The 24,956-nt window shown below is 34.9% G+C and overlaps 2 protein-coding genes across 3 annotated transcripts; one reads left to right on the forward strand and one right to left on the reverse strand.

The window, feature by feature from the left end:
• Positions 1 to 13,409: 13,409 nt before the first annotated feature.
• LOC115994112 (PH, RCC1 and FYVE domains-containing protein 1-like) lies at positions 13,410 to 22,187 on the forward strand. Of its 2 annotated transcripts, none has more exons than XM_031118142.1 (9): positions 13,410 to 13,884; positions 15,453 to 15,539; positions 16,280 to 16,381; positions 16,502 to 16,588; positions 16,683 to 16,787; positions 17,403 to 19,475; positions 19,614 to 19,760; positions 20,791 to 21,209; positions 21,673 to 22,187. In XM_031118142.1, the coding sequence occupies exons 1-9, from the start codon at positions 13,837 to 13,839 to the stop codon at positions 21,962 to 21,964; spliced, it is 3,360 nt and encodes a 1,119-aa protein (XP_030974002.1). In that variant the 5' UTR covers positions 13,410 to 13,836; the 3' UTR covers positions 21,965 to 22,187. The 2 variants fall into 2 exon arrangements, with proteins under 2 accessions (XP_030974002.1, XP_030974003.1); XM_031118143.1 differs by having other exon boundaries at positions 16,292 to 16,381.
• Positions 22,188 to 24,485: 2,298 nt separating this feature from the next.
• LOC115949928 lies at positions 24,486 to 24,956 on the reverse strand. Its single transcript, XM_031067189.1, has one exon. The coding sequence runs from the start codon at positions 24,954 to 24,956 to the stop codon at positions 24,486 to 24,488; it is 471 nt and encodes a 156-aa protein (XP_030923049.1).

The following is a 24,956-nucleotide window of genomic DNA, read 5'->3' on the forward strand; positions in this document are numbered from 1 at the left end:
TATATATATATATATAATAAAAAAACATTTAAGTAATTTCAGGAGGATCAAATTCTTGGGAAAAAGGGGTAAAATGTCATCTCATCTTTTCTATTTTTGCTAATGCGGATGTTCAAGTTTCTTTGACCCCAACTATTTCTTTGAGTGTATGTAGTTTCTTCTTACTCACACACACTAGATAAGGAATAGTCCTATAGGAATAGGCTAATTAGGTTTTTGAACCTAGGATCTTATGAGGTCTTAAAAGCCACTAGATCAAAAGTTGCTAAAATTTATTTATACTTAAAAAGAGAATAGGAAAAGTATATGAATAAACAAACCCAAAATAGGGCCGTAGAGAATGATTCTTTAAAATAGATTTATTAATTGGTAAAGGATGCTTTACATTAGCCAATACTCGGCATATAAATAGCACTACATTCTCTAGTAACAACTTCCATGATGCAATACTCTCCCTAGTTCCAAGATTAAGCAGTCAAAAGCTTACATTAAATTATTGACTCAAATTAGTAGTCAAAAGATTACATTAAACTATGAACTCAAATTAGTAGTTCCAAGATTAAGCAGTCAAAAGATTACGTAAAACTATTGACTCAAATTAGGACTTTTTTTTTTTTGAGAAGATTTTTTTAGGACTTATTGATTGACTTAAATTCTACATAAACTACAACATAACTACGTAATAATATGACCAAGTATCATGTAATTGAAACGTGATATATATTGTCCTAAAAATCTTTCTTTGGTTTGAAACAATTTCATTTTTGATGCCGACACTACTAAGCCATGTTCTTTGACGATTCGGACAATTTTTTCTAAGTGGTGTTTAAGTGGTGTTTGAGATTGAGATTGAAAAGATTAAAACACCATTAATATAAACCATTGACTTTCAGACAGGGGCGGAACCAGAGGGGGGGGGGGGGGGGGGCATGACTCCTCTCAAAACAGCCCTTCCTATTTTTCTATAAAGCAAACCATACCCCTAACATGAAATAAATAAAAATAAATAAAAAATAATGTCTAAAAACGCAGCAAATTTTCACAATATTTTCACAAATATCTTATTTTTAGTTGAAATAGATCTCATAATAGATATATTTTATTTTTATTTTGACCAATGATATACTGATATTTTAATTTATTGTAAAAATTTTGTGAGATTTTGTAGTATTACTTAAACAACTCCTCCCAATTTAAACGATGAGTTTGACACAAAATAAATGCCACTGCCAGCAAACCTATTTAGACATTTGACCAATTTCAATCCTTTTTCTTTTTACTTATCCAAATTTCTTTCCTTTCATTTCAGTCTAACCACATGGAACTCAAACTTTACACAAAATAATAATAATAATAATAATAATAATATCTTGTATGGCACTAAAGCAGTAAAGCATCCATTATTTATTTCTCCTTCATTTCTTGCATTTTCATAGTTTCAAATTTTGATTTTTATCATAAATCCATATTTTAAATAATTAGAAGAATAGAGAAAGAAAAGTTGAAATTTATTTTCTCAATTTATTTTGAGGAATCAAATTAAATGTCGAAACTTAATGTATATAGATTAATCTCTTACTTTGATGATTGATCACCAGGAATGTTTTACAATTGTTTATTTATTTTACAATTATTTAAATTTTAATAGATTTTGTATGGCAATTATTGTTGTTTACAATTTTATTATTAATATCAATTAATAATTTTGGGCTCTTTTTTTTATTTTTTAATCTTACCCCCTCTAAACTGAAATCCTAGCTCCGCCACTGCTTTCAGAAACTTGAATATGGATTAAAAATGTCATTCTTAATGTTCTAAAATTCACTTGGAGCATTTATAAAGCTGAAGGAAATCACATTCCACTCATACTGTCCCAATGGAACTGTGAAAGCAGTTTTATGTCCTTTCTGCGATTTGCATTTGCCAAAAATCACATTTCATGTCTAATTTTTAGAATATTGATGCAGTATATGATCGGCTTAAAAGATTCTTCTTATTATGAATCAATATTTCTTCAGTTATCTTAGAAGGTTATTTTTAAGTCTACAATTCTTTGAGGGAGGAAGATCAATCCTATATGCGTCATATGATCACCTAATGACCTAATTGATGATGCTAAGATTCTCTCTGTAAACACAAATTTTTCCAATTGTAGAAAATTAAACAATTGAAAAGAAATATGGTTTGCAAATATAAATTTGTATTGATGTATAATGAGTACAATCTCTATTTCAATTCTTTTACAAAAGAATACCCTCTGATTCTATCTTCATTGAACTTGACTCGAACAAGAAATCTTCTTGACTTTTGTTGAAAGATGGATTAAACGGTCTCCACAACAAATCTCTAGCTTCAAACTTATTAGAGATTTATTGTTCTTCAAGTCTTTGAATATGAAGGCTTTTAGGTTGAAGTTCTTTGGGGCTTTAGAGGCTTGATCCGTTGAGCTTCAAGGATTTGAGGTTTGTTGAAGTTTATGAAGGCTTTTTCAGCTTTATTCCAATAGAACTTCAAAGAACTTATTTGAATGTTCTTCGTGTGTTCTTGAGACATAATTTCTCCAGAGTTTTGACGTCTTGAAAACTTCGTGTTGAAAATGAGAGGGGATGTCCTCTATTTATAGTGATTTCAGAGGATAAGCTCCACTATGAATTGATATGCTTGAAAGTATGTAGCAGACTTTTGATTGGTCCAAATTCTTCTTAGGGATAATTATCTCTATTTATCTTTGATAAAGATCATATTTTGATAAAGATAATAATCTACAAAGATAAATAATATCTCTATTTAACTTATTTAATAAAGATAATTATCTACCAATTTTGAATAGAAAATTTATCTTTATTTTATTTATTTATTTATTTTAATAAAGATAATTACCTATAAATTTTGAATAGGAAATTTATCTTTATCTTGTGGGCCAAATGACACATGGCAAATTTTGATATGCCAATGTAATGCCAATTTGGATGACACATGTCATCATTTGATTTAATTAATTTAATGACATTAATTCAGAATTTGCCATTAAATTTTGATGTGGCATTTTATAATTGGCTTAAAATTTTGCCTCCTACAAATGCCCCCTCGAGAGTTGATTATGTCCACAATTTTGAGCATAGAAAGTGATCAAGTCTCGACAAATTTCATGCTTTGATGCAATTAATTTCAGCAACTTTCATATATACATACCTTTTTTTTTTTTTTTTAATTTATATATCACAATGATCCCACTGTTGGTTCACTGCCCAAGTAGAGATTGTCTAATGTAATAGTAGAGTTCTAATGCATGCAAGAATCCACCCATGCAAGACTCCACCATGCAAGAAGCCACGTTTCTTTTTCCTAGTCCAAGCTGAAGAAGAATTCCCTTCCCATGAGAAGATAACCTCAAGAGGGAATTGGTTTCCTAGCCAAATAACCTGATACTGAAACTCCATTTTTTAGATAAGCCCCAACTTGCTTGTTTAATTGCAAGGATGATTCTTTGCACTTTCTTAAGCGTAATAGACAGGAGTTAGTGTCCGTTGCGACATAAACTTTTTTAGAATTTAATTCCCAGCTGAACAGAGAGACTCGCACTGCTTTATCCATTCCATCAGGTACAAGAATTCTTCTTTATTTTGACTTCTTTTCCTGGCCAATCTAGTCTTAACTGGATGAGTTTTAGTTGCAATTAAACTCTCTCTGACTGGCAGTATAAAAGGGCAGCTCCAGCCACACATAACTCATAATTTTCCCCGCATAGAGCATAAGTTCTTGAATCTCAAGAACAATTCTTGAAAAAGGCATAACATTTTTTTTTCTTTCTTCTTTCTCAGTCAGGTAGCAAACCTCGTGTGTGTATATATATATATATATATTTTTAAACCGTTCTCATTACTCTTTTTCTTCTTGTAGTACCCTGCCTTGCATCAAGTTTATCTCTTTAATTAGAAGAACAATCATCACCACCATTTGAGTAGATTGCGTCAAATCTATAACATAGATTGCACCAAGTTTTATCAATCTATACGAATATTGGTTGAGTATCTTCCTTCTGCTCTCTTCTTCTCTTTTTTTTTTTAATTTTTTTTTTAATTTTTAATATGGATCTAATTTATTCTTTGCTACTTTTTTTTTATGCAGCCACCGTCCATCTTGGAATACTTTAGCCTCAAATTTTGGAAGAGTTCCATCACCGAAATCTTTGGAGGTACATTCTTGTACAAAGCTTTCTTACTTGTGAATTTCTTTTCTTGCAAGTGTTTTGTATTGTTCCACCTCCATTTAGAATAGGTAATATGATGACTTAGTGGCACTACGAAGAACTTGCAAGAGTTTATTTTGTTCCTCAAGCCAAGTAGCTACCAAGACAACGACCTCAACGACAATCCTGAAGACAAAGACAATCTTGACAACGAAGTCTATTTGTGATACAAAGACTTCCTTGAAGACGAAGACAATCTTGACAACGACGTCGATCTGTGATACGATGACTTCCTTGAAGAGGAAGACAATCTTGACAACGAAGTCTATCTTGGATACGAAGACTTCCTTGAAGACGAAGCGAAAACAATTTTGACATCGAAGTCTATCTTGGATACGAAAACTTCCTTGAAGACGAAGACTTTCTTGACAACGAAGTCTATCTGTGATATGAAGACTTCCTTAAAGACGAAGGCAATCTTGACAACGAAGATTGCATTGAAGAAGAAGGCTACTTTGACGATGAAAATTGTCTATGCAAGGATGTGTGTCCATTGATATCTTGCAGTGGAGCAATACTTGCATATGAGGATATAATAACTTTTTTTTTTTTTTTTTTATTGCATGTCCATGCCCCTTTCTTTTTCTTTTCTTTTTTAAACTTCTTTGCACCGTAGTTTATATTCTTTTGTACATTTTTTTTTTTGGTAGGTTCGCCCTATCATCATGGTGCTCTTCAAAGACTTCTCTTCATTCGGCAAGAAGTATCTTGTTGTTACTAAAGAATCGAATGACACTAAGGAAGTAGACATATCAATGCTCGTTGAAAGGCTGATTATTGGTCGATTTGCAGAAAGGTGGCCTGAACTTAAAGACTCAAGAGACATTGTTAAGTGGACCTATGATGTCTCTCAGAATTCTGATTCCCCCTCTATATTGGGAATGGCTTGAAGACGATCTATACAAGACCTTGAAGACGAAGATTGCCTCGAAGAAAAAGACTATCTTGAAAATGAAGACAGTCTTGAGGACAAAGACTTGCCTTGAAGATGAAGACAATCTTGAAGATGAAGACTGCCTTGAATATGAAGATTGTCGATGCAAGGCCTTGAAGATGAAGATTGCCTTGAAGACAAAGACAATCTTGAAGATGGAGTTTGTCCATGCAAGGATGTACATTGGTATCTTTGCAATGGAGCAATTGTCGATGCAACAATCTAAGGACGCGCTTTGGCATCTTTGTAATGGATGTGCATTGGCTTCTTGCTATGATACTTTTTAAAGGTATAAAATGATGAGTACCAGACTTTAGAGATATGGGATGACACCATTCAAAGTTTAAATATGTGAGAAGGTGACACCAAAACTTCGAGGATTTAAGGTGATCCAACTCAACAGAGAGGCAACTCAGTCCAAACTTTAGAGATGCAAAGAGGTGCCACCGAGTTTTTAAAGATGCAAGGAGATACCACCAAGTCTTTGAAGATGAGAGGCAGCACTATGCAAACTTTAGAGATGTAAGGCAACACAACTTAGAAGGAAAGCAATGAAATTCAAAAGAGAGGCAATGCAATGCCAACTTTGAAAATGCAAGACGACATGACTTTGAAGGGTTGCAATCCAGACTTCAAAAATGCAAGGAGATACCACCAAGCCTTTGAAGATGTTAGGAGATATGTACCACCAAGAATTTATACGTGAAAGGTAGAACTACTTAGACTTTAAAGACGAGAGAGAAAGCACATTTTAGAGATGCCAAGAGACATTCTCACAATGATGTTTGCTTTCATGGTGACTTTGCATTTCTTTTGGTTGCAATGTCTTACAACGATGTTAGCCTTCATACGGTAGCATTGTCTTCTTGTAGTGACTATCTCATAGTGATGTTCGCTCAAAACTATGATTGCATTTAGTGTGACATACCAAGTTTTGCCTGTGTTGCACTAGAGAGAGATCGAGTTATCACGTGGTTCAAGAAAGAACTCAATAAATGATACCAAGCTGCCTACATACCCGAAAGGGGATCAAGTCAACACGTAGTTTAGAAGGAGATTTTTTTTTGAAGATGTGACTGAACTCAGAAAATGATACCAAGCTACCTACGTACCCAAAAGGGGATCAAGTCAACACGTAGTTCAGAAGGGGGTTTTTTTTTTTGAAGATGTGACTGAACTCAGTAAATGATACCAAGCTACCTACGTACCCAAAAGGGGGATCAAGTCAACACATAGTTCAGGAGGAGATTTTTTTTGAAGATGTGACTGAACTCAGTAAATGATACCAAGCTGCCTACGTAAAAGGGGATCAAGTCAACACGTAGTTCAGGAGGAGATTTTTTTTGAAGATGTGACTGAACTCAGTAAATGATACCAAGCTGCCTACGTACCCGAAAGGGGATCAAGTCAACACGTAGTTCAGAAGGAGATTTTTTTTTTTTTTTGAAGATGTGATTGAACTCAGTAAATGATACCAAACTGCCTACGTACCTGAAAGGGGATCAAGTCAACACGTAGTTCAGAAGGAGAATTTTTTTTTTTTTTTTTTTTTTTTTTGTGCTCTAACTTTTGCCTAGGCCGCCTTTTTAAAGGTTTTCAACCTAGCGAGCTTTTATTACCCTAATTTTTGCCTAGGCCGCCTTATAAAAAGGTTTTCAACCTAGCGGGCCCTTTTTTTTTTTAGGACACTTTCAAGAGTAATGGGAAAACATCATGTACCATTTGAGTGTTGAGGTAGGCAGTTTAGGCTCTTACCAAGGAGTGTTTTAAAGTTCAATCATAGTAATGCTTCAAGAATTTGCCGTTGATGGGGCTAATTCTCAAACCATCTTCAGTTGTATTAGTGTTGATTTCCTTCAATTCCTCAACTGTAGCTTGTATGCCTTCTTCAAATATGGGTGGAGCACCCTTAACATCATCTTCGACTTCTTGGTTTGTGGTCACCATTGTACGCCTTTTTATAGTCAAGGCTTCTCTAGTATTCACTTCCCAAATGGTTCTACATTTCATACGAGATGGAATGGAGTTTCGAATCTCATTCAAATCTTGATCAACAATAAGTGTGTCGTTAGCACCTCTAGGAAGGAAATTTTTCCTCTCATTCTGCTTTCGTCTTGCCTTTAATCTTTTGAGAGTCGAGAAGGGATTGAATGACTGAGCCTTGTGAGAACTGAACCTCGAGTGCCAACTTAAGAAGGGGTTGAGTGACTGAGTCTTGTGAAAATAAAGCCTTAAGTGTCAACAACAGAGTTATCTTCTTGAGCCCCTAACCTATCAAAGACTGAGATATGTGAAGTGGGTCGCCCAATGCGATAAAAAACAAATGATTTCTTTGATAGATTCGAAGATTGTTCTTCTTCCTCATAATTTGCTGAAATTACAGAAACGCCTAGCTTTTCGAATGGGAATATGAACAGGAGTTGGTGGGGTGTATCCAATTCTAGACTTAGAACTTGTTACACTAAAACCTTTAGCCTTTGACACTTTATGTTCTTCTTTTCCAGAGGCTTCAAAGATGAGCTTACCCAAACCACTTGGCTTTTCATGGTCATAACCAGCTTTAGCCATGAGTTTATGTGCATTAGGGTCAAAACCCTTTTTGGTTCGTTTGGTGGGCAAAGTCCCATGTTCAACAATCGGTCCTTGGGATGGTCTTGTGAACCCTTTCAATGGTTGGCTTTAGATTCTTGATTTTGTGATTTTAGCAACTGGGAGAGTTAATCCCTATAGATCTTCCAATACTGACTCTCCATCTCCTGAAAAGGGTGATTGGCCCTCTTTTCTTTTGGTGACTGGGACATAGTGTAACATAGGAGCTACCTTAGTTGCTTTAGAAACTTGATGCTTCTTCTTTTCTATGGAAGTCTTTGTTTGCTTGGTTTCCTTCTCCTCAATTGGCTTGGCTTCCTTCTCCTCAACTGGAGAGTCAATCCTTGAAGTTTTGTAGTGGAGGTTTACGTCTTTGCTAGATGGTGAAACAAGGACTTGTGCTTCTTCTAGCATATCATCTTCCAAGTAAAATTTTGTATCAGCAAAATGTGATTCAGCTACAGTAAAGGGCTTGTGATCAGCTACTATCTTCTTAACTTGTCCATCTGGAAATATTTAAAGCATTGATGATACGTAGATGGCACAACACCATGCTCATGCAACCATGGTCTTCCAATAAGCACCTTATAAGTGGTCTTGGCATCAATGACATGAAAGAGCGCACTTGATTCCATTTCACCAATGAGCATATGAAGTCTAATCTTTCCAATAGCTCTTTGTCCACCTTGAATCAAGCCTTGAATCATCAATTTACTGGGAAGTAGTTCATCCAAGGAGATTCCAAGTTCTTTCAATATTTTGAGTGGAAGGATATTGATTGCAAATCCACCATCAATAAGGATACGATTGACTTCTTGTTCTCGAATGTAGCCAGTCACAAATAAGGGACGATTATGAATCTTGGATCCCAACAAACGATCATCATCAGTGAAAATGATTGAAGACCAATATGCTCTATACACAATAGCTCGCTCTATTTCTTCCTCACTATCTGAAGAGTCTTCTTCACCACTTACTTGATAACATGTAAGAGATGAAAAGATATAATCCTCGGGAACTAGCACTGGGGAGAAAGCTATTTTCACCTCAATAGGCTCAAATGAGCCAAATTGAATGGTGAAATAAGTAGAAGTGGTTGTTGAGGCTACCATGGCTAGATTGGCAATTGCAACTTCATCATCAAATGTGATATTTCCTTTATGGGCTAGCTCCATGATTTTATCTTCAACACAAAGCATTGTTCTATGGGGTGGCCTATGAGGCGATGATACTTGCAATACTTGGGATCATTTGTTTGGTCAGCCTCTTCAGGACGTTTCATCTCTGGTAGCTCAATCAACTTCAACTCAAGTAGATGATCCAACATGTTGGAGATATTGGAATCAGGGAATGGATATTGCTTTTCTTGCATTTCTTGTAAGGTTGGTCTTCTTCTTCTTTCTTGTGTGAGAGCATATGTTTGCTCTTTTATCTTGGGTTTAACTAGAACTTTGAGAGGAGCAGTAGTTACAATCAAAGACTGTTGTTTTCCGGTTTAGGAGGGAATTTGCCCCCTTTGCAAGTATCTTGTCTTTCTCTCCCATTGTAGGTTTCTTGAACAGGTGGGCTTTGGTGACCATTGGAAGCAATACTAAGCTCCATGTCATGAGCACGTGTTGCTAATTCTTCAAATGTTTTTGGCTTTATTCCTTGAAGAATGTAGCTTATAGCCCAATTCATTCCTTGAATGCACATCTCAATTGCAGAAGCTTCAGATAATTGATCATTGCAGTTGAGACTAAGATTTCTCCACCGTTGAATGTAATCAATGACAGGCTCTTCTTTCCACTGCTTTGAATTGATGAGTTCTATCATGCTAACAGTACGCCGAGTACTATAAAAACGGTTTAGGAATTCTCGCTCCATTTGATTCCAACTATCAATGGAGCCGGGCGCTAGATCGATATACCAATTAAACGCATTTCCCTTCAAAGAGCGAACAAATTGCTTGACCATGAGATCCCCATAAGTTCCAACATTGTTACAAGTTTCCACAAAGTGAGCTACATGTTGCCTTGGATTGCTTTTACCCTCAAACTGTTGGAACTTTGGTGGCTGATAGTTTTGAGGCATCCTCAAGAGATCTATCCTTTGAGTGTATGGTTTAGCATAGGCAATGGATGCTTGACTTCCACCCCCAACTTGGTCTTTGATAGCCTCCTTGATTAACTCCTTAAGCAGGTCAGGAGAGATAGACCCCTCTGTAGAGAAATTGAGATCCTTTGTTGAATTTTCAGGTCTGTCATTATGGGTTTGTTTCGGCCTAGAGCTTTCATCTTCACAATTCAGTCTAGATGTATTCCCCATCTTATCCATTAGGAGAGTTATTTTTGCGTCTCTCATTGCTTCCCTTTCTTTCATAGACTTCATTAATTCTTCTAAAGTCTAGGCTATAGTCGAGACTTGTGTTAGTCATCATGACTAGCATGGCAAATGAGCTAACAGAGCGAGGAGAATCCCTAAGCTTGGAAGCAGGAATATCATCTGAAAAAGAGAATTCAGAGCCATCAAGTGATTTGTTTTCTTCTTCAGCTATCGGAACTTCTTGGATTGATTCCGAAGTTTGAGACAAAGCTGGCTGAGATAACATTTCTTTGACAAGATCAGCTACGTCTTGCTTGCCCCCTGCATAGATGAAGTTGTTCGCGACTTCTGAACTTTAGAAGTGTTGAGAACAAGTGAGGGCTGGGGAATGGATGTTGTTTGAGCATAGACCTTTGCAAGAGCTTTTGTTCTTCTCCTTGTCATAGGTCCAGCATAGGAAGCGTCAGAACTTGATGAAGAGTTTGAATCTATTGTAGGATCGACTTCACTTGTTCCAAAAAGAGGGTTGTTGATTTGAGTCTTCTTTGAAGCCATAGGGCTTCAAAAGATGTGACAATTTGATGAAGAAGAGATGAGAGGTAGAGATGGTCCCACCGAGCGTGCCAAAAATTTGTAAACACAAATTTTTCCAATTGTAGAAAATCAAACAATTGAAAAGAAATATGGTTTACAAATATAAATTTGTATTGATGTATAATGAGTACAATCTCTATTTCAATTCCTTTACAAAAGAATACCCTCTGATTCTATCTTCATTGAACTTGACTCGAACAAGGAATCTTCTTAACTTTAGTTGAAAGATGGATTGAACGGTCTCCACAACAAATCTCTAGCTTCAAGCTTATTAGAGATTTATTGTTCTTCAAGTCTTTGAATATGAAGGCTTTTAGGTTGAAGTTCTTTGGGGCTTTAGAGGCTTGATCCGTTGAGTTTCAAGGATTTGAGATTTGTTGAAGTTTATGGAGGCTTTTTCAGCTTAATTCCAATAGAACTTGAAAGAACTTATTTGAATGTTCTTCGTGTGTTCTTGAGATAAAATTTCTTCAGAGCTTTGACGTCTTGAAAACTTCGTGTTGAAAATGAGAGGAGATGTCCTCTATTTATAGTGATTTTAGAGGATAAGCTCTACTATGAATTGATATGCTTGAAAGTATGTAGCAGACTTTTGATTGGTCCAAATTCTTCTTAAAGATAATTATCTCTATTTATCTTTGATAAAGATCATATTTTGATAAAGATAATAATCTACAAAGATAAATAATTATCTTTATATAATTTATTTTTATTTTATTTATTTATTTATTTTAATAAAGATAATTACCTATAAATTTTGAATAGGAAATTTATCTTTATCTTGTGGGCCAAATGACACATGGCAAATTTTGATATGTCAATGTGATATCAATTTGGATGACACATGTCATCATTTGATTTAATTAATTTAATGACATTAATTCAGAATTTGTCATTAAATTTTGATGTGGCATTTTATAATTGGCTTAAAATTTTGCCTCCTACACTCTCATAAACCTTTTTTGATATTAGTTTTTCCCATGCTAAGAGATTAGGTAATTTTGTTACTCATTACTTTACTAGACATGTTAGAGATTTAATGGTGTGAATAGAGTATGTTCCTCCACGGCTTAATGTTGTAATCTTAGCCAACTTGTCTGCTTTATCTTAATAAAAGTTACCGCCTTTTTCTAAAAAAAAAAAAAAAAAAAAACGAGAGAGAGTATCTTATACACCTGAGTGCTTGGTTAATGGTTGCAATTGATTACTAGTCTAAGAGTCCCCACTTGTAATTCAGATTTTTTTTTTGGGGGGGTAAATAAAAGGCAGAATAGCTCCTAGAGAATTTGCCTTTTCTATTTATAGCTTTTTCTAACAATTCTTGGATTTCTTTCCTGCAATATATCATCAATTATTTATTTATTTGAATGGGTCCTGCTTTAGTTGGTATATCTTTCTCATTGGAATCTTTTCATATGGTAATTCAAATTTATCATTTGTTACTAGATAAATTATTAAAATTTCAAAAATCATAATTATCTCTTAGGATTATCCAACACTTTTAATTACATTCTTTTCCTAAAATTTAAACCAATGAAATTTTGACATCTAATTAATTTAAAGAATAAAAAATAAATCTTATTAGGGTCCAATCAAAATTAACTGATCGTAATCACTTAGTTTAAGCTTTAAATTACAAGAATCTATATCAACCGTTAAATATTCATGTGGTTTAATCTTTACATCAGATGGTCCAATCGTTGCATCCAATTTGTCACTTTGATCATTGTAAAGTCCTGTGTATATTGGAATTAATTGCATGTTCTTTGAAGAATTCAAATGACAATTTTACACTTTAATGAGGTTGAATTATGATTTTTCTTTTGAGCAAGACTTAGGTACAATATTTAAGTGCTGTTCTTTAGGTTTTCATTTTAAGATTTTGCAATGTGGATTTTTTCTCATAGAAATGAAGTGTATTTTTTAGTTAAGTAGTCACATGACTGAATCTTAAGAGGTAAACTTAAGGAACAACACCTGATGTACTGTACCTAAATTTTATCTTTCGTCTTTAAAGGACCCACGTCTACATAATGAGGGGTCTACAAAGCCAATTGACCACTAAAAATATAAGCAAATTTTTTTTTTTTGGGGTCTGTTTCTAATAATATCAAATTCACTTTACCGATCTAATTTAAGTATTTATTGTAAAATGAAAATGACAAAATTTAGTTATAAAATTGATTGTATATAGTCTTAGAGTACACTCAATATTTTTTAATTGGGATGAATTTTGATAAATCCACTATTGAATTATATATTCTTCTTATATCCTCCATATTGCAAAATTTCTAGAAAATTAAATATCCATAGTTATGTTATTATTAAATTGTTAAAATTAAAAGTTTTGTAATTTAAAATTATAGATAAAATATAAGTTTATAAATCATATAGTAAATAATATCTGTTTGACACAAACTTTGACATATATATTAAGATAATAAAAAACCATACAGTTCAACGATTAGATTTTTAAAATATATAATAAGATTACAACCAATTTTATAACTAAATTTTGTCCAAATGAAAATATAAGTGCAGCAGTGAGTGTTTGTTTTCGTTAATTCTGTCTAATAAAAACATTTATATATATATATATATATATAAAAAGAAATGTAATAGTAATAGTTGGTGCGTTGGTCAACGTGGAAGGCAGGTAAAGAAAAGCGCCAATATCTCACCCTAGTTTTCTTTATTCAGCTGCAAAACCTCCCTCTCTAATCAATGTGACCGCTTACTTCCCTCTCATTTCGCCTTCTCTCTCTCTCTCTGCATTGTGTTCATGTTCTCTTTGACCCACCCAAACCAACCCAGGTCGCTCAAACACTCCTCAGAAAACCAAATCATGCATGCATGCACCATGTTTCACGTTCAATGAAATCTGTCTCATCCATTTTTCATAGATCAAAAAGACACCCATTTTGAAGCTGTTTGTGATTTTTGAGATTGCAAAACATATATGTTTATCTGTATATCAATCTTCTGGGCAGTGGGGAATTGAATTTTGATGAGAGGCCAAAGTAGAAAAAGTAGCGAAAGTAAAAGAAGTAGAAAGCAGCATATGCATCTATGAAGACAGAGGCAGGGAAGTCTCCTCCACCGCATTACCGCCTGATGCAGTTTTCGGTTGAGCTTCGTCTTCTTCTCCGCTTTCTTTACAGATGGAATGGCAGATCCTGTTAGTTCTGCAAATCATGAGCGTGACGTTGAGCAAGTCAGTTCTCTCTTTTTCCCTTTATTAATTCTCTCTTTGTTTCCCCACAAAACTGCAGGATGTGTGATTTTCTCCAATCTAATGTTTCATGTAACATGGGTTTTGTGAAACGATAGTCCAAAGAGGTTTTTTTTGGAACAATGTACAAATCTTGTAGAATGGGGAAGAAGTATGTGCTCAAAGAGGTTTTAAATGAATCTCAAGACATATCTAGGTTCAAATCTTTAGATGTAATTAAACCTGCTCAATATGCACACACTCCATATAAAAAAGGGTAAAACTTAGGTAAATATTTTAGGTATGGTATATTAGATTTCCCGATTAAAAATAAATAAATATCTGGTTATATTTACCAATAAAATATTAAAAAAATGTTATCATTTCCAAATACTATTGATATTGAATTTGAATTTAATTGAGAAATCTAATGCATTATACTTAAAGATATTGTATCTAAGTTTTACCCTAAAAACAAATTGCAAAAAACCAATTCTGGAAAATTGAATTGTTACTTGGTGATATTACTATGGTAACGACTTTATGAAAGTATTAATAGACATAGTTAGAATAATTGTTAAATATTTAATTTCATTATCTTATAACAATTTAAATTTTTGAGAGAATTGGTAGCTAGTGGCCTTGAGACTCACACATAAAGGAAGAGTGTTAGAATAATGATTAAATAATTAAATTCTTTATTTCTTCACAATTTGAGCTTTTAAGAAAATTAGTAATTTATCAATATTTAATTTGGCAATCGAAGCAATGTTTGTTAAAGAAATCTTGGCGTTGAAGTAAAGTCAACAGGGAAGGATAAAGTTATGCAAAAGGCTTTTCTTCCAAAAAAATCGTTACCAAAAAAAAAAAAAAAACCCTTAAAAATTTTCTGTTGGCTTTTTGTAAAATTCGTTATTGTGTATAGCAATTTTGTCAAGTTATTATTATGTGAAGTGGATTGTTGTAGTAGAAAGCATAGAATTCTAGATGTAAGTGTTGCATATGTAGGAAAGATATGTATAATGAAACTATACTTTCCTAATAGTAATATAACACTGATCATGAGAAATCTCAGAATCACATGTTGTGTAATAGGGGATAAAGTAATTTTAACTCTGACTATGGAACCAGAGATGAAAAACACACCCAAAAGAAAAGAAAAAAATTCCTTAACTTTTAGTCAAACAAAAAAGTTAACAACTAGCACATATAATTAGAGGACAAATTGAAATGGAAGAACTACCATACAGAAATGAACAGCATCTATTACTTCTGTGTTGGATTAGCAAAGGTGAACAAGACAGATAGTATTAACTAATTGACAAAATTCTTGATAAAATGATACATAGTTATATTCACTGAAGTATTAAAGCCCAAAAAAACAAAAAGGTTCACTGAAAGTATCCATTCAGGAACTCTTTACTCTGAGCGAATCTGATGCTTCAGTATTATACGAGCCTGCTGTTTCACTAGTTATTTCTTGTTACATCCTTTACAAACCTTGGGATTGGGATATTTGAGTCCTTATCTTATTTTTAATCTTTTGATTTTCGTTTTCACCTGTTTTGAAGGCAATCATTGCTTTGAAAAAAGGTACACAGTTAATCAAGTATAGCCGACAAGGGAAGCCTAAGTTTTGCCCATTCAGAATTTCTGCGGTGAGTTATTCTCTATAAGTATGGATATTATTTCATCTTTTAAAATTCTTCAATCTAGACATGATGTGACATCCATGGATAGACCATTATCAGATGACAAGAAGAAAAAAAAATGATCCAGATTTGATTTTTTTAGAGAGATGACCCTTTTAATGAAGGCTAAAAAATATTTCATGCATCAGCAAGCAAGTGATATTTGCTTAATGATGAAGCAATTAGAATTTGTGCTTGCTGTAATTCTTAGTAATGTGTCATGTTTGTTGGATACTATATGTATGCAGAAAAAAAGTAGGATTTCTCAATTTGGATGCCATACGGATTTGATGCCAAAAAATAATTGCTTGCTTTATAATGCTCTCAGGGTCAATTTTCATGTAGTCTTATCCAGTAACTGTTTCCTTAGAAGTTCCTATTAATTTATAGATTTGGACTATAATTTCACCCATGTTGAGGGTTCTCCTTTTATTTGTTGTTGGTTTCATATACTCAACTTTAAAATCAGGCAGCATATGTGAACTATCCATAATTTACTAATGAACTGAATTTGAATGATTTAAGTTATAGTGAAACATGTATTTATGTATATCTTTGGTGGGGTTAAACACATACATATGCATTTGTGATGCAAGCGAATTTGAATTCCAAACTTGCTCAGCTATTATGTTCTATATGCATCAGATTTATCTTCTCCACTTTGGATAGTTATGATATCTCAAGCGTATGAATGATTTCAAATTTAGTTGTATAAACAGGATGAAACGACACTGATCTGGTTCTCACGTGGAGGAGAAAGAAATCTGAAATTATCTTCCATCTCACGGATTGTCCCTGGACAGAGAACTGTGAGTTAAGATTCAATATAAGTCCACGATTGATGGAACCATCACTTTTTTACTAATAGGTGAAGGATTTTGTTTCCTAAAGTTGGCAGGAAATAACTTGTATTTGCAATTCTTTTACAGGCTGTTTTTAGACGATATTTGCGTCCTGAAAAGGATTACTTATCATTTTCACTTCTATATAACAACGGTGAACGATCACTTGATTTGGTTAGTAAAGATCAATTATTCTTCCTAATTTATTTTATTTCAGCTTGATGAGAAGTTTGAATCCCGTGCCTGCACTTGACTTTTCAATTTATAGATCTGCAAGGACAAAGCTGAGGCAGAGGTATGGTTTGCAGGACTTAAAGCATTAATTTCTTCTGGAAAACAGAATATTAGACGTACTAGAAGTGATATTTCTGATGTGAGTTCTCATTCAACACATCTATTTATGATATTAATTTGTTTTTCTTCAATTTGAATGCTTTGTAGGTTCTTTCTTTCTTTCTTTTTATCTTTCTTTCGAAGTCTAATATACTAGGGAGATATGCAGGCCTTGCACTTAATATTAATGTTGATCTTGTAACTAGTCTGCCAAACAATAGAAGAATTGACCCCAGCATCTTGCCTTGAGAATGATTAGTGAACAGTGCCTTCAAAATTTATTGGTGAAAAATCTTTTTTTAAAGGGATGTTAATGTCTGAGTTGAATCAAAGGGGAGTTGTAGCAATTGCACAAAACCTTGAGAGAGGTTAAATGTAATTTTTTTTTTTCTAATTAAAAAAGTGAAAATTAGCTTGAAATTGACTCTATTTGGTATTCCATGTCAATTTAACTAGGTATAAAATACAGGGTTATACAAGTTATATTAGATATTGGCTGGGGACATTAAATTTAGTTTGATGATTTCTTTCACATAAACTTGCATTTTAAAGCAATTTCAGAAACACATTGTTGGCTCAGCTATTTTGAACTTTTTTTTTTTTGGTGGCGATATATTCTTAGAGCATCTAACCTAGCCACTTCTTTCTGTTTAAGACACATGAAGGTGGTAGCTTTACTCAGAATGGTCGTCCTTTTGGTGCAACTCTAGAATTCACTTCAAGTATTTCCCGAAGCAGGGCGTCTCTTGATTCGAATTCTCGTGAATCTACATTTAGTTCAAAAAGCTCAGATGTGGGGTCAAAACGTGCAAATATGCAACTAAGAACAAGTACTGGAGATGGTGTCCGTATTAGTGTTTCAAGCACTCCTAGCTGTTCTAGTGGAGGATCTGGACCAGATGACATAGAATCGTTGGGTGATGTTTATGTGTGGGGAGAGGTTTGGAGTGATGGGATTTTTCCTGATGGCTCTGTGAGCCCAAATCCTATTAAAACTGATGTGCTGATTCCTAGGCCCTTGGAGACAAATGTTGTTCTCGATGTTCATCAGATTTCTTGTGGTGTGCGGCATGTTGCTCTTGTAACAAGGCAAGGTGAGGTTTTTACCTGGGGGGAGGAATCTGGGGGAAGACTTGGTCATGGGATTGATAAAGACTTTAGCCACCCTCGTCTTGTTGAGTTCCTAGCAGTTACTAATATAGATTTTGTTGCCTGTGGAGAGTTCCATACATGTGCTGTATCTACATCAGGTGATTTATTTACTTGGGGTGATGGTACCCATAATTCTGGACTTCTTGGTCATGGCACAGATGTTAGTCATTGGATACCTAAAAGGATTGCTGGTCCTTTAGAAGGACTTCAGGTTTTATCTGTTGCATGTGGCACTTGGCATTCAGCATTGGCAACTTCCAATGGAAAAATGTTCACTTTTGGTGATGGAACATATGGTGTTTTGGGACATGGAGATCGCGAGAGTGTTCCATATCCCAAGGAGGTACAATCACTGAGTGGACTGAAGACTATTAAGGTTGCATGTGGAGTATGGCATACTGCAGCCATTGTAGAGGTCATGAGTCAATCTGGTGCAAATGTTTCATCTAGAAAGTTATTCACCTGGGGTGATGGTGACAAACATCGTTTGGGCCATGGAAACAAGGATGCTTATCTTCTTCCCACCTGTGTCTCTTCACTTATTGACTATAACTTCCACCAGCTGGCTTGTGGACACACACTAACTATTGCCCTTACAACATCAGGTCATGTTTTTACCATGGGTGGCACTGCATATGGTCAGCTAGGCAATCCATTATCTGATGGAAAGGTACCTTGCTTGGTACAAGATAAACTAGTAGGTGAATTTGTTGAAGAAATATCTTGTGGGGCCTATCATGTTGCTGTCCTGACATCTAGAAGTGAAGTATACACTTGGGGGAGAGGCGCCAATGGAAGATTGGGACATGGAGACATAGAAGATCGGAAATCTCCAACACTAGTTGAAGCTTTAAAAGATAGACATGTAAAAAATATCTACTGTGGCTCAAATTTTACTTCAAGTATATGCATCCATAAATGGGTCTCTGGAGCAGACCAATCAGTTTGCTCTGGCTGTAGGCAAGCATTTGGTTTTACTAGAAAGAGACACAACTGTTATAATTGTGGACTGGTGCATTGCCATGCTTGTAGTTCCAGAAAAGCATTGAAAGCAGCATTGGCTCCAACTCCTGGCAAACCCCATCGTGTATGTGATGCTTGCTTTGTAAAACTTAAAGCAGCTGAGGCTGGTAACGCTTCTAATGTAAGTAGAAAAATTACAGCCCCTCGTCATTCAATAGATAGCAGCAGGGAAAGATTTGATGGTAGAGAAGTAAGGTCTTCAAGAATTTTGCTGTCTCCCACTTCAGAACCAGTCAAATACCTTGAGATCAATTCAGGAAAGCATGGTTCCAGATCTTTATCTCCTTCTATAGTCCGGACTTCCCAAGTTCCATCACTTTTACCACTGAAAGATATTGCATTTCCAAGTTCGTTAAGTGCTCTTCAAAATGCTTTCAGGCCTGTTCTACCATCATCACCTCGTTCTTCTCTAAACTCAAGACCTGCTTCACCGTACTCTAGGAGACCAAGCCCTCCACCCTCAGCCACTCCTGCATTTTCTAGGAGTCTTATTGATAGTCTCAGGAAGACAAATGACCTCCTGAATCAAGAATTATCAAAGTTGCAGAACCAAGTACTAATCATGCGCCTTCTGTAAACATTATGTTCTTTGATGCATCTTTCTATTAATTTTTTGTCTTGTAATTGAAAAACGTGAAGCTGTTGCTCAGAAATAACTAATTCATTGTTTTTCTTCTCTCCTTCACTTCAGGTGAAAAGTTTGAAGCAGAAGTGTGAAGCTCAAGACTTGGAGCTTAAGAATTTAAATCAAAATGCTAAACGAGCTGCTTCAATTGCTGAGGAGGAATCTTCCAAAATTAGAGTAGCTAGAGAACTCATCAAGTCTGTTGCAGAACAGGTATTTTAATTACTAAATATCCAACTTTGTAAATGATATTGAGGGGTCTTTCATATATAAAGAATGTCCCCAGTGGTAGCACAATTGCTACATTAACAAAAATAATAAGGAAAATGATTTCCTATAGGATTGGGAATTGAAAATTACTGTAAATTTTTGTGAAACATTATAATCATGAATTTGGGATTCATCCAAGAAATCCTTTTCCCATTTCATAGTTAAGAGCTGATTGAGGCAGCCCACAGTGGCTGCTGTAATTCTCAACTGTAAACTAAATAATCTCAGCATGCAACAAATATGATCTGATGTTCCCACAGAAAATATTAGAACAATCATCAAATAGGTTCAATGTGCTCTGACACCAGTGTATATTACAACCTTTTCTTTACTCAGAATTTTTTAATCAATTTGGGATGTCAGATTAATTTCAAATACACCAAATGTGTACCTATTAGTGCTAACAAGTAATCATGTAATTAAACCAACACTATACAAATTGCTGATTAAAAAAATGTAAAGAATGCTTCAAAAAGCAAAAAAATAATTAATTAAAAGGTGCATTTGTTCTTTTTTTGGGGGGTAGGGGTTGACTACAAGTTCAGTTTTTCATTAAAACATACCTCATCATTTGAAAAATGTTAATCATTGATTTTTTTTTTTTTTTTTTGAAGTTATTTTTTTCAAACTCTATCTGACATCAAGAAATTATAAGAAACAGAATGATCAACGAATGATGTGGAACCTCCTAGCTCATTTGATTATCGTATGGACCACATCAAGGATTATTTGATAAAGTTTTATTTCTTTTTCTGGGCCAAATTATTTTGAAACGATTGAACTCCTAGTTTAGGCTAAATTATTATTTACTTGATTTTCTTTGGTAATAATCTGTTTAGATCCGGTCAGCTCTTTCATATTCCAAAATCAAAGTGGCATGAATCCCCTCTTATGACAGGAAATTTATGATAATGATTTAGTTATTAGTGAATCATGCTAATTAGACTGTGTTCATGCTGCAATTCTTGACCAGCTAAAGGAAGTAACAGAGAAGCTGCCTCCAGAGGTTTCAGACAGTGGAACTTTAAACACCATGCATTCTCAAGTTGAAGCTTTTCTACACACAACTGCAACATCTCATCATTCTTCTCTCACAGTCCTTGAGTCTCTTAAAGTGAAAGACAAAAGGGCGCACGGTCATGTAGATGTTGCAAGGGTTACGGACTTGTCTCAGAATGGGAGAAATTCTCTTCAGGAGAGTAATAGATCATCTGGTTCTAATACAAGAGGTGCTGTATCTCATCATAGCGCAGAGCATGGCTCAATATCAGATGAATCTTCTACAATGAGGAATGGAAAGAAAGAGGTTATTGAACAATTTGAGCCTGGTGTTTATGTTACTGTCATTCTACTTCAAAACGGTACAAAAATATTCAAGCGAGTGAGATTCAGGTACTTGAGTAAATATTTATCTAAATTAAAGTAGAAAATTCACTTTTACATAGAATGTGTGCGCGTGCGTGCATGCATGTGCACATGTGTATGCATGTACAGTTCTCAAAATTTTTTTTTTTCAGCATGTGAGTGTGTGTGTGTGTGTACTGTCCACTGCATGTAAGCTAACCATCCAAAAGTAAAAATTATATTCAACATGTTTTTCTGTCATGCGGATATGGTTGGCATGTATGAGGCTCTCGATTAAGCATAAAATTGTTTGCATTTGATATGGGTCTAATGCAGGCATAGCTCCATTCAGTTGGTATTGCTTGTATTTGTCTGTTCCCGTGTGTTTCCACCATTTCTAATTAGTAAATTATTGTTGATAATTTAATGCAACTCAATTAGCTCAATAATCTTTCATGCAACATTTCTTGTTTATGTCACTTCACTACATCTGCATCCTCAATTTCTCCAGTAAACGAAAGTTTGACGAGCATCAGGCAGAAGATTGGTGGAGTAAAAACAAAGATAGAGTGCTTAAGAGATACAGTCCACCAACAGCAAGCCCTGCTTCAATAGGATCATCTAGCACTTCAGTGCCTGTTGATGAGGGATCACCTAGCACTTATGCACATCCTGCTGATGAAGGATCATTTAGCACTTCTGTTCCTGCTGATGAAGGATCATCTAGCACTTCAGCACCTGCCGATGAAACTCCAGCACCTATAGAGGAAAATAGTGAGGCATTGGCATCTTCCCAAACTTAATTTCATAGCTTAGTCTCTCCTGCCAATGCCGTGTAGAAAGTTTATGTATGTTGCGACCTGCTTTAGAATAGTGGCATTGACTATCCATTAGGTTTAAACATATGCTTGTTCAGAACAAATTAGGGAGGACTTCATTTCTGAAATTGGTACAAAAGAACAAACTCCTCATTCAAAGTGGAGAAAACAGGACCATGAAGATCATGCAATTTAGATTAAAAGCTTACCTGTTATTCTTTCATTCATTTTATTTTTCTAATCTTTTGTCTGCTGCGCTATTTTTGGCACTTGGTGATTACCATTGTCGTTGTACAGTAGGTGAATTTCCTAGGTTTTTACAATGCCATTGTTAAAGCCTGTTTGTGATGTTCTATCACCTGCACAGCACTGTGTATGTGTATGTGTACGTGTACGTGTACATCTTTGGGTCAGAAATCCACTTTGATGTTGGAAAGTGATCTTTTAATAAATCAGGCTGTTTCTCTTTGCCAAAAATGTTGCAGGTCCTATATGTCATATTGTGGGGTCAATGCAAGTATCTTTCACATTTGATGTGGCGCCAAGTGAAAGCTCAAATTTGTGTGAAAACACAAGAGCTTATTTAGACCCCCAAATTAAAAGTTACGACTAAATTGCTTTTACTTTAACTTATCTAAGTGCGGAACAAGAGTAAATGATACGCAATAAACCGATAACTACTCTAGTACATAAACATGAAAAACAAAAAATAAAAGTAAAGTACAAGAGTAAGGGAAGAGAGATGCAAACACAAGATAACACCACGATGTGTTATCAAAGAGGAAACCGAAAATCACAGTGAAAAACCTCTTTGTCGCCCTCTAAGTAATAAATCGATCCACTAGAAAATAAAGTTGGAGTACACGAATAACAAAAAACCCTCCAAGCCTATTCTACCCAATGTACTTGAGCCCTCCAAGTTCCTGTTACCAACTGACTTTGCCAAACCTTATTTTCTCTAGCTCTGTGGATCCCACAATATGCCCAATTGCATCCGCCAAGCCTCACCGGCTTCTTTTGGCAAATTTCCAATGCTACCCAGCTCCAAATCACTCTCTACACTCTGAAAATGTGTGGGTTGTGTTTGAGTACAAATCTCCTCTCAAAGTATGTTAATGGGAGAGGGAAGGAGAAGAGATTAGAATGATTTCTCACTAAAAATGAGTAGCTCTCTCTCTAAAAAACGGGTGTGTGTGTTGTAGAAAACCTATCTATGGTTTTTTTTCTCTGAATAGTCTCCTTTACTTTTGTGAATAATGAGAGTATATGTAGTATGGGTGAAGGGTAAGAAAGTCACATTTAAAAATCCTCCAAGCAAAATATTTTGTGACTACCTTGCAAAAAGGTCTTACTCGTGAGACACTCGCAAAACTAACAGTCTGGCACGACTCTTCAGCTTCCAATTATGTGCTTCTCACGTGGCTACTTCGCGGGTTAGTTTTTCACGAAATCCACTTGATCTTCAATTAAGCTTGAATGAGAGTATATATAGTATGGGTGAAAGGTAAGAAAGTCACATTTAAAAATCTTCCAAACAAAATATTTCGCGACTACCTCGCAAAAAGGCCTTACCCGTGAGACACTCGCGAAACTAATAGTCTGGCACGACTCTTCAGCTTCCAATCATGTGCTTCTCACGTGGCTACTTCGTGGGTTAGCTTCTCACGAAATCCACTTGATCTTCAATTAAACTTGAGTTTTCACCAACTTAATACCAAACCTAATACAATAAAATCCCACAAAAATACAAGGAAACAAATTTATACAATTACAACACGTTTGTCATAGAATAAGCCAATATTAATGTTATGATAAAAATCATAACTTAACACCAAGACTTCTTGTTGTCACTGAATAATATATTGAAGCTCTTGAGGTGTGGTGAATTATCAGAGAGTTTGATCACCATACTATCACTGTTACTATACATGGCACCTTCAGTTTTTTTTTTTTTTTGAACGTTAAAATAAATTACCATATCTGTAAACAAATTGACTCTCAAAAATTAAAGGAAAATATCTGACAATGTATTTCACATCAATAAATAAATAAAAAATACAATGTAAAAAAAAGCTTTAACTTAGTAATTATAGTTTATCTCAAGAAGTGTATGTAGACATTAACCAAAAAATAATAATATATGTGTATGTAGAGTGTAGCCAGATTCAGAAATTATATATATATTTTTAAATTTAGAATTCAGATTCTTAGGAGGTGTTTGGTAGAGTAGATTGAAATGTGATTTTTGTAGTTTTTTGAACTAAATGTGGGTAAAAAGATGTATGAAAATGTGTGTAATGTTGTTTAAAATGTGAAAATGTGAGTTTGAGATTGGGTACAAACAGGCCGTTAAATTTCTATTGTTATGTAAAAGTAAAAAATTCTCATTATTTTTTTTTTTTTTGATGAAAATCCTCATAAACTTCATTCATAAACTAGGACAAATGTCCATTGACAGTACGTCAGACATTAGCTGGTCTGAAATAAAAGGGGGAGAGTCCTCCACCTATATTACACTTTCTAAAACTAACTTGGCTTCTTTAGCCATTGAATGTGCAGCTGTATTGCTGCTTCTTCTTGCATGTGAAATCTTCCAGTTGTCAAACTTCTTAAGCCACCAAGAGATACCTTCAATTACCTTTTGAATAGAGATTGCAGGGATGACACTTCCTTTAATAGCTTGAACTACTGCCAATGAGTCGCCTTCTACTACAATGTTCTTTAGGCCCAGATCCCACGCAAACAAAATGCCTGCCTCCAATGCCTTTGCTTCAGCTTCAATTGCTCCCATTGGTCTGCTGATTTTCTTGCTCATCGCCCCCATCACCTCTCCTTGAGCATTTCTAATAACCACCCCCACGTCAATACTCCCTAGCTCTTTGAATACCGCCCCGTCCACATTAACTTTATACCAGTTTGGTGGAGGCGGAGACCATCTCTGTGGGGGTTGATTGAGTTTAGGACTTGTACAGGGCAT

Source organism: Quercus lobata, chromosome 6 (genome assembly GCF_001633185.2).
Source record: "Quercus lobata isolate SW786 chromosome 6, ValleyOak3.0 Primary Assembly, whole genome shotgun sequence".
Taxonomy (NCBI): Eukaryota; Viridiplantae; Streptophyta; class Magnoliopsida; order Fagales; family Fagaceae; genus Quercus; species Quercus lobata.

Bases quoted from the DNA above. Each gene is read 5' to 3' on its own strand.
- LOC115994112 (XM_031118142.1), top strand. From the start codon at position 13,837: ATGGCAGATCCTGTTAGTTCTGCAAATCATGAGCGTGACGTTGAGCAA. The intron at 16,382-16,501 runs GTGAGTTAAGAT...ATTCTTTTACAG, and splicing joins TTGTCCCTGGACAGAGAACT to GCTGTTTTTAGACGATATTT. The intron at 16,589-16,682 runs GTTAGTAAAGAT...TTCAATTTATAG, and splicing joins GTGAACGATCACTTGATTTG to ATCTGCAAGGACAAAGCTGA.
- LOC115949928 (XM_031067189.1), bottom strand. From the start codon at position 24,956: ATGCCCTGTACAAGTCCTAAACTCAATCAACCCCCACAGAGATGGTCT.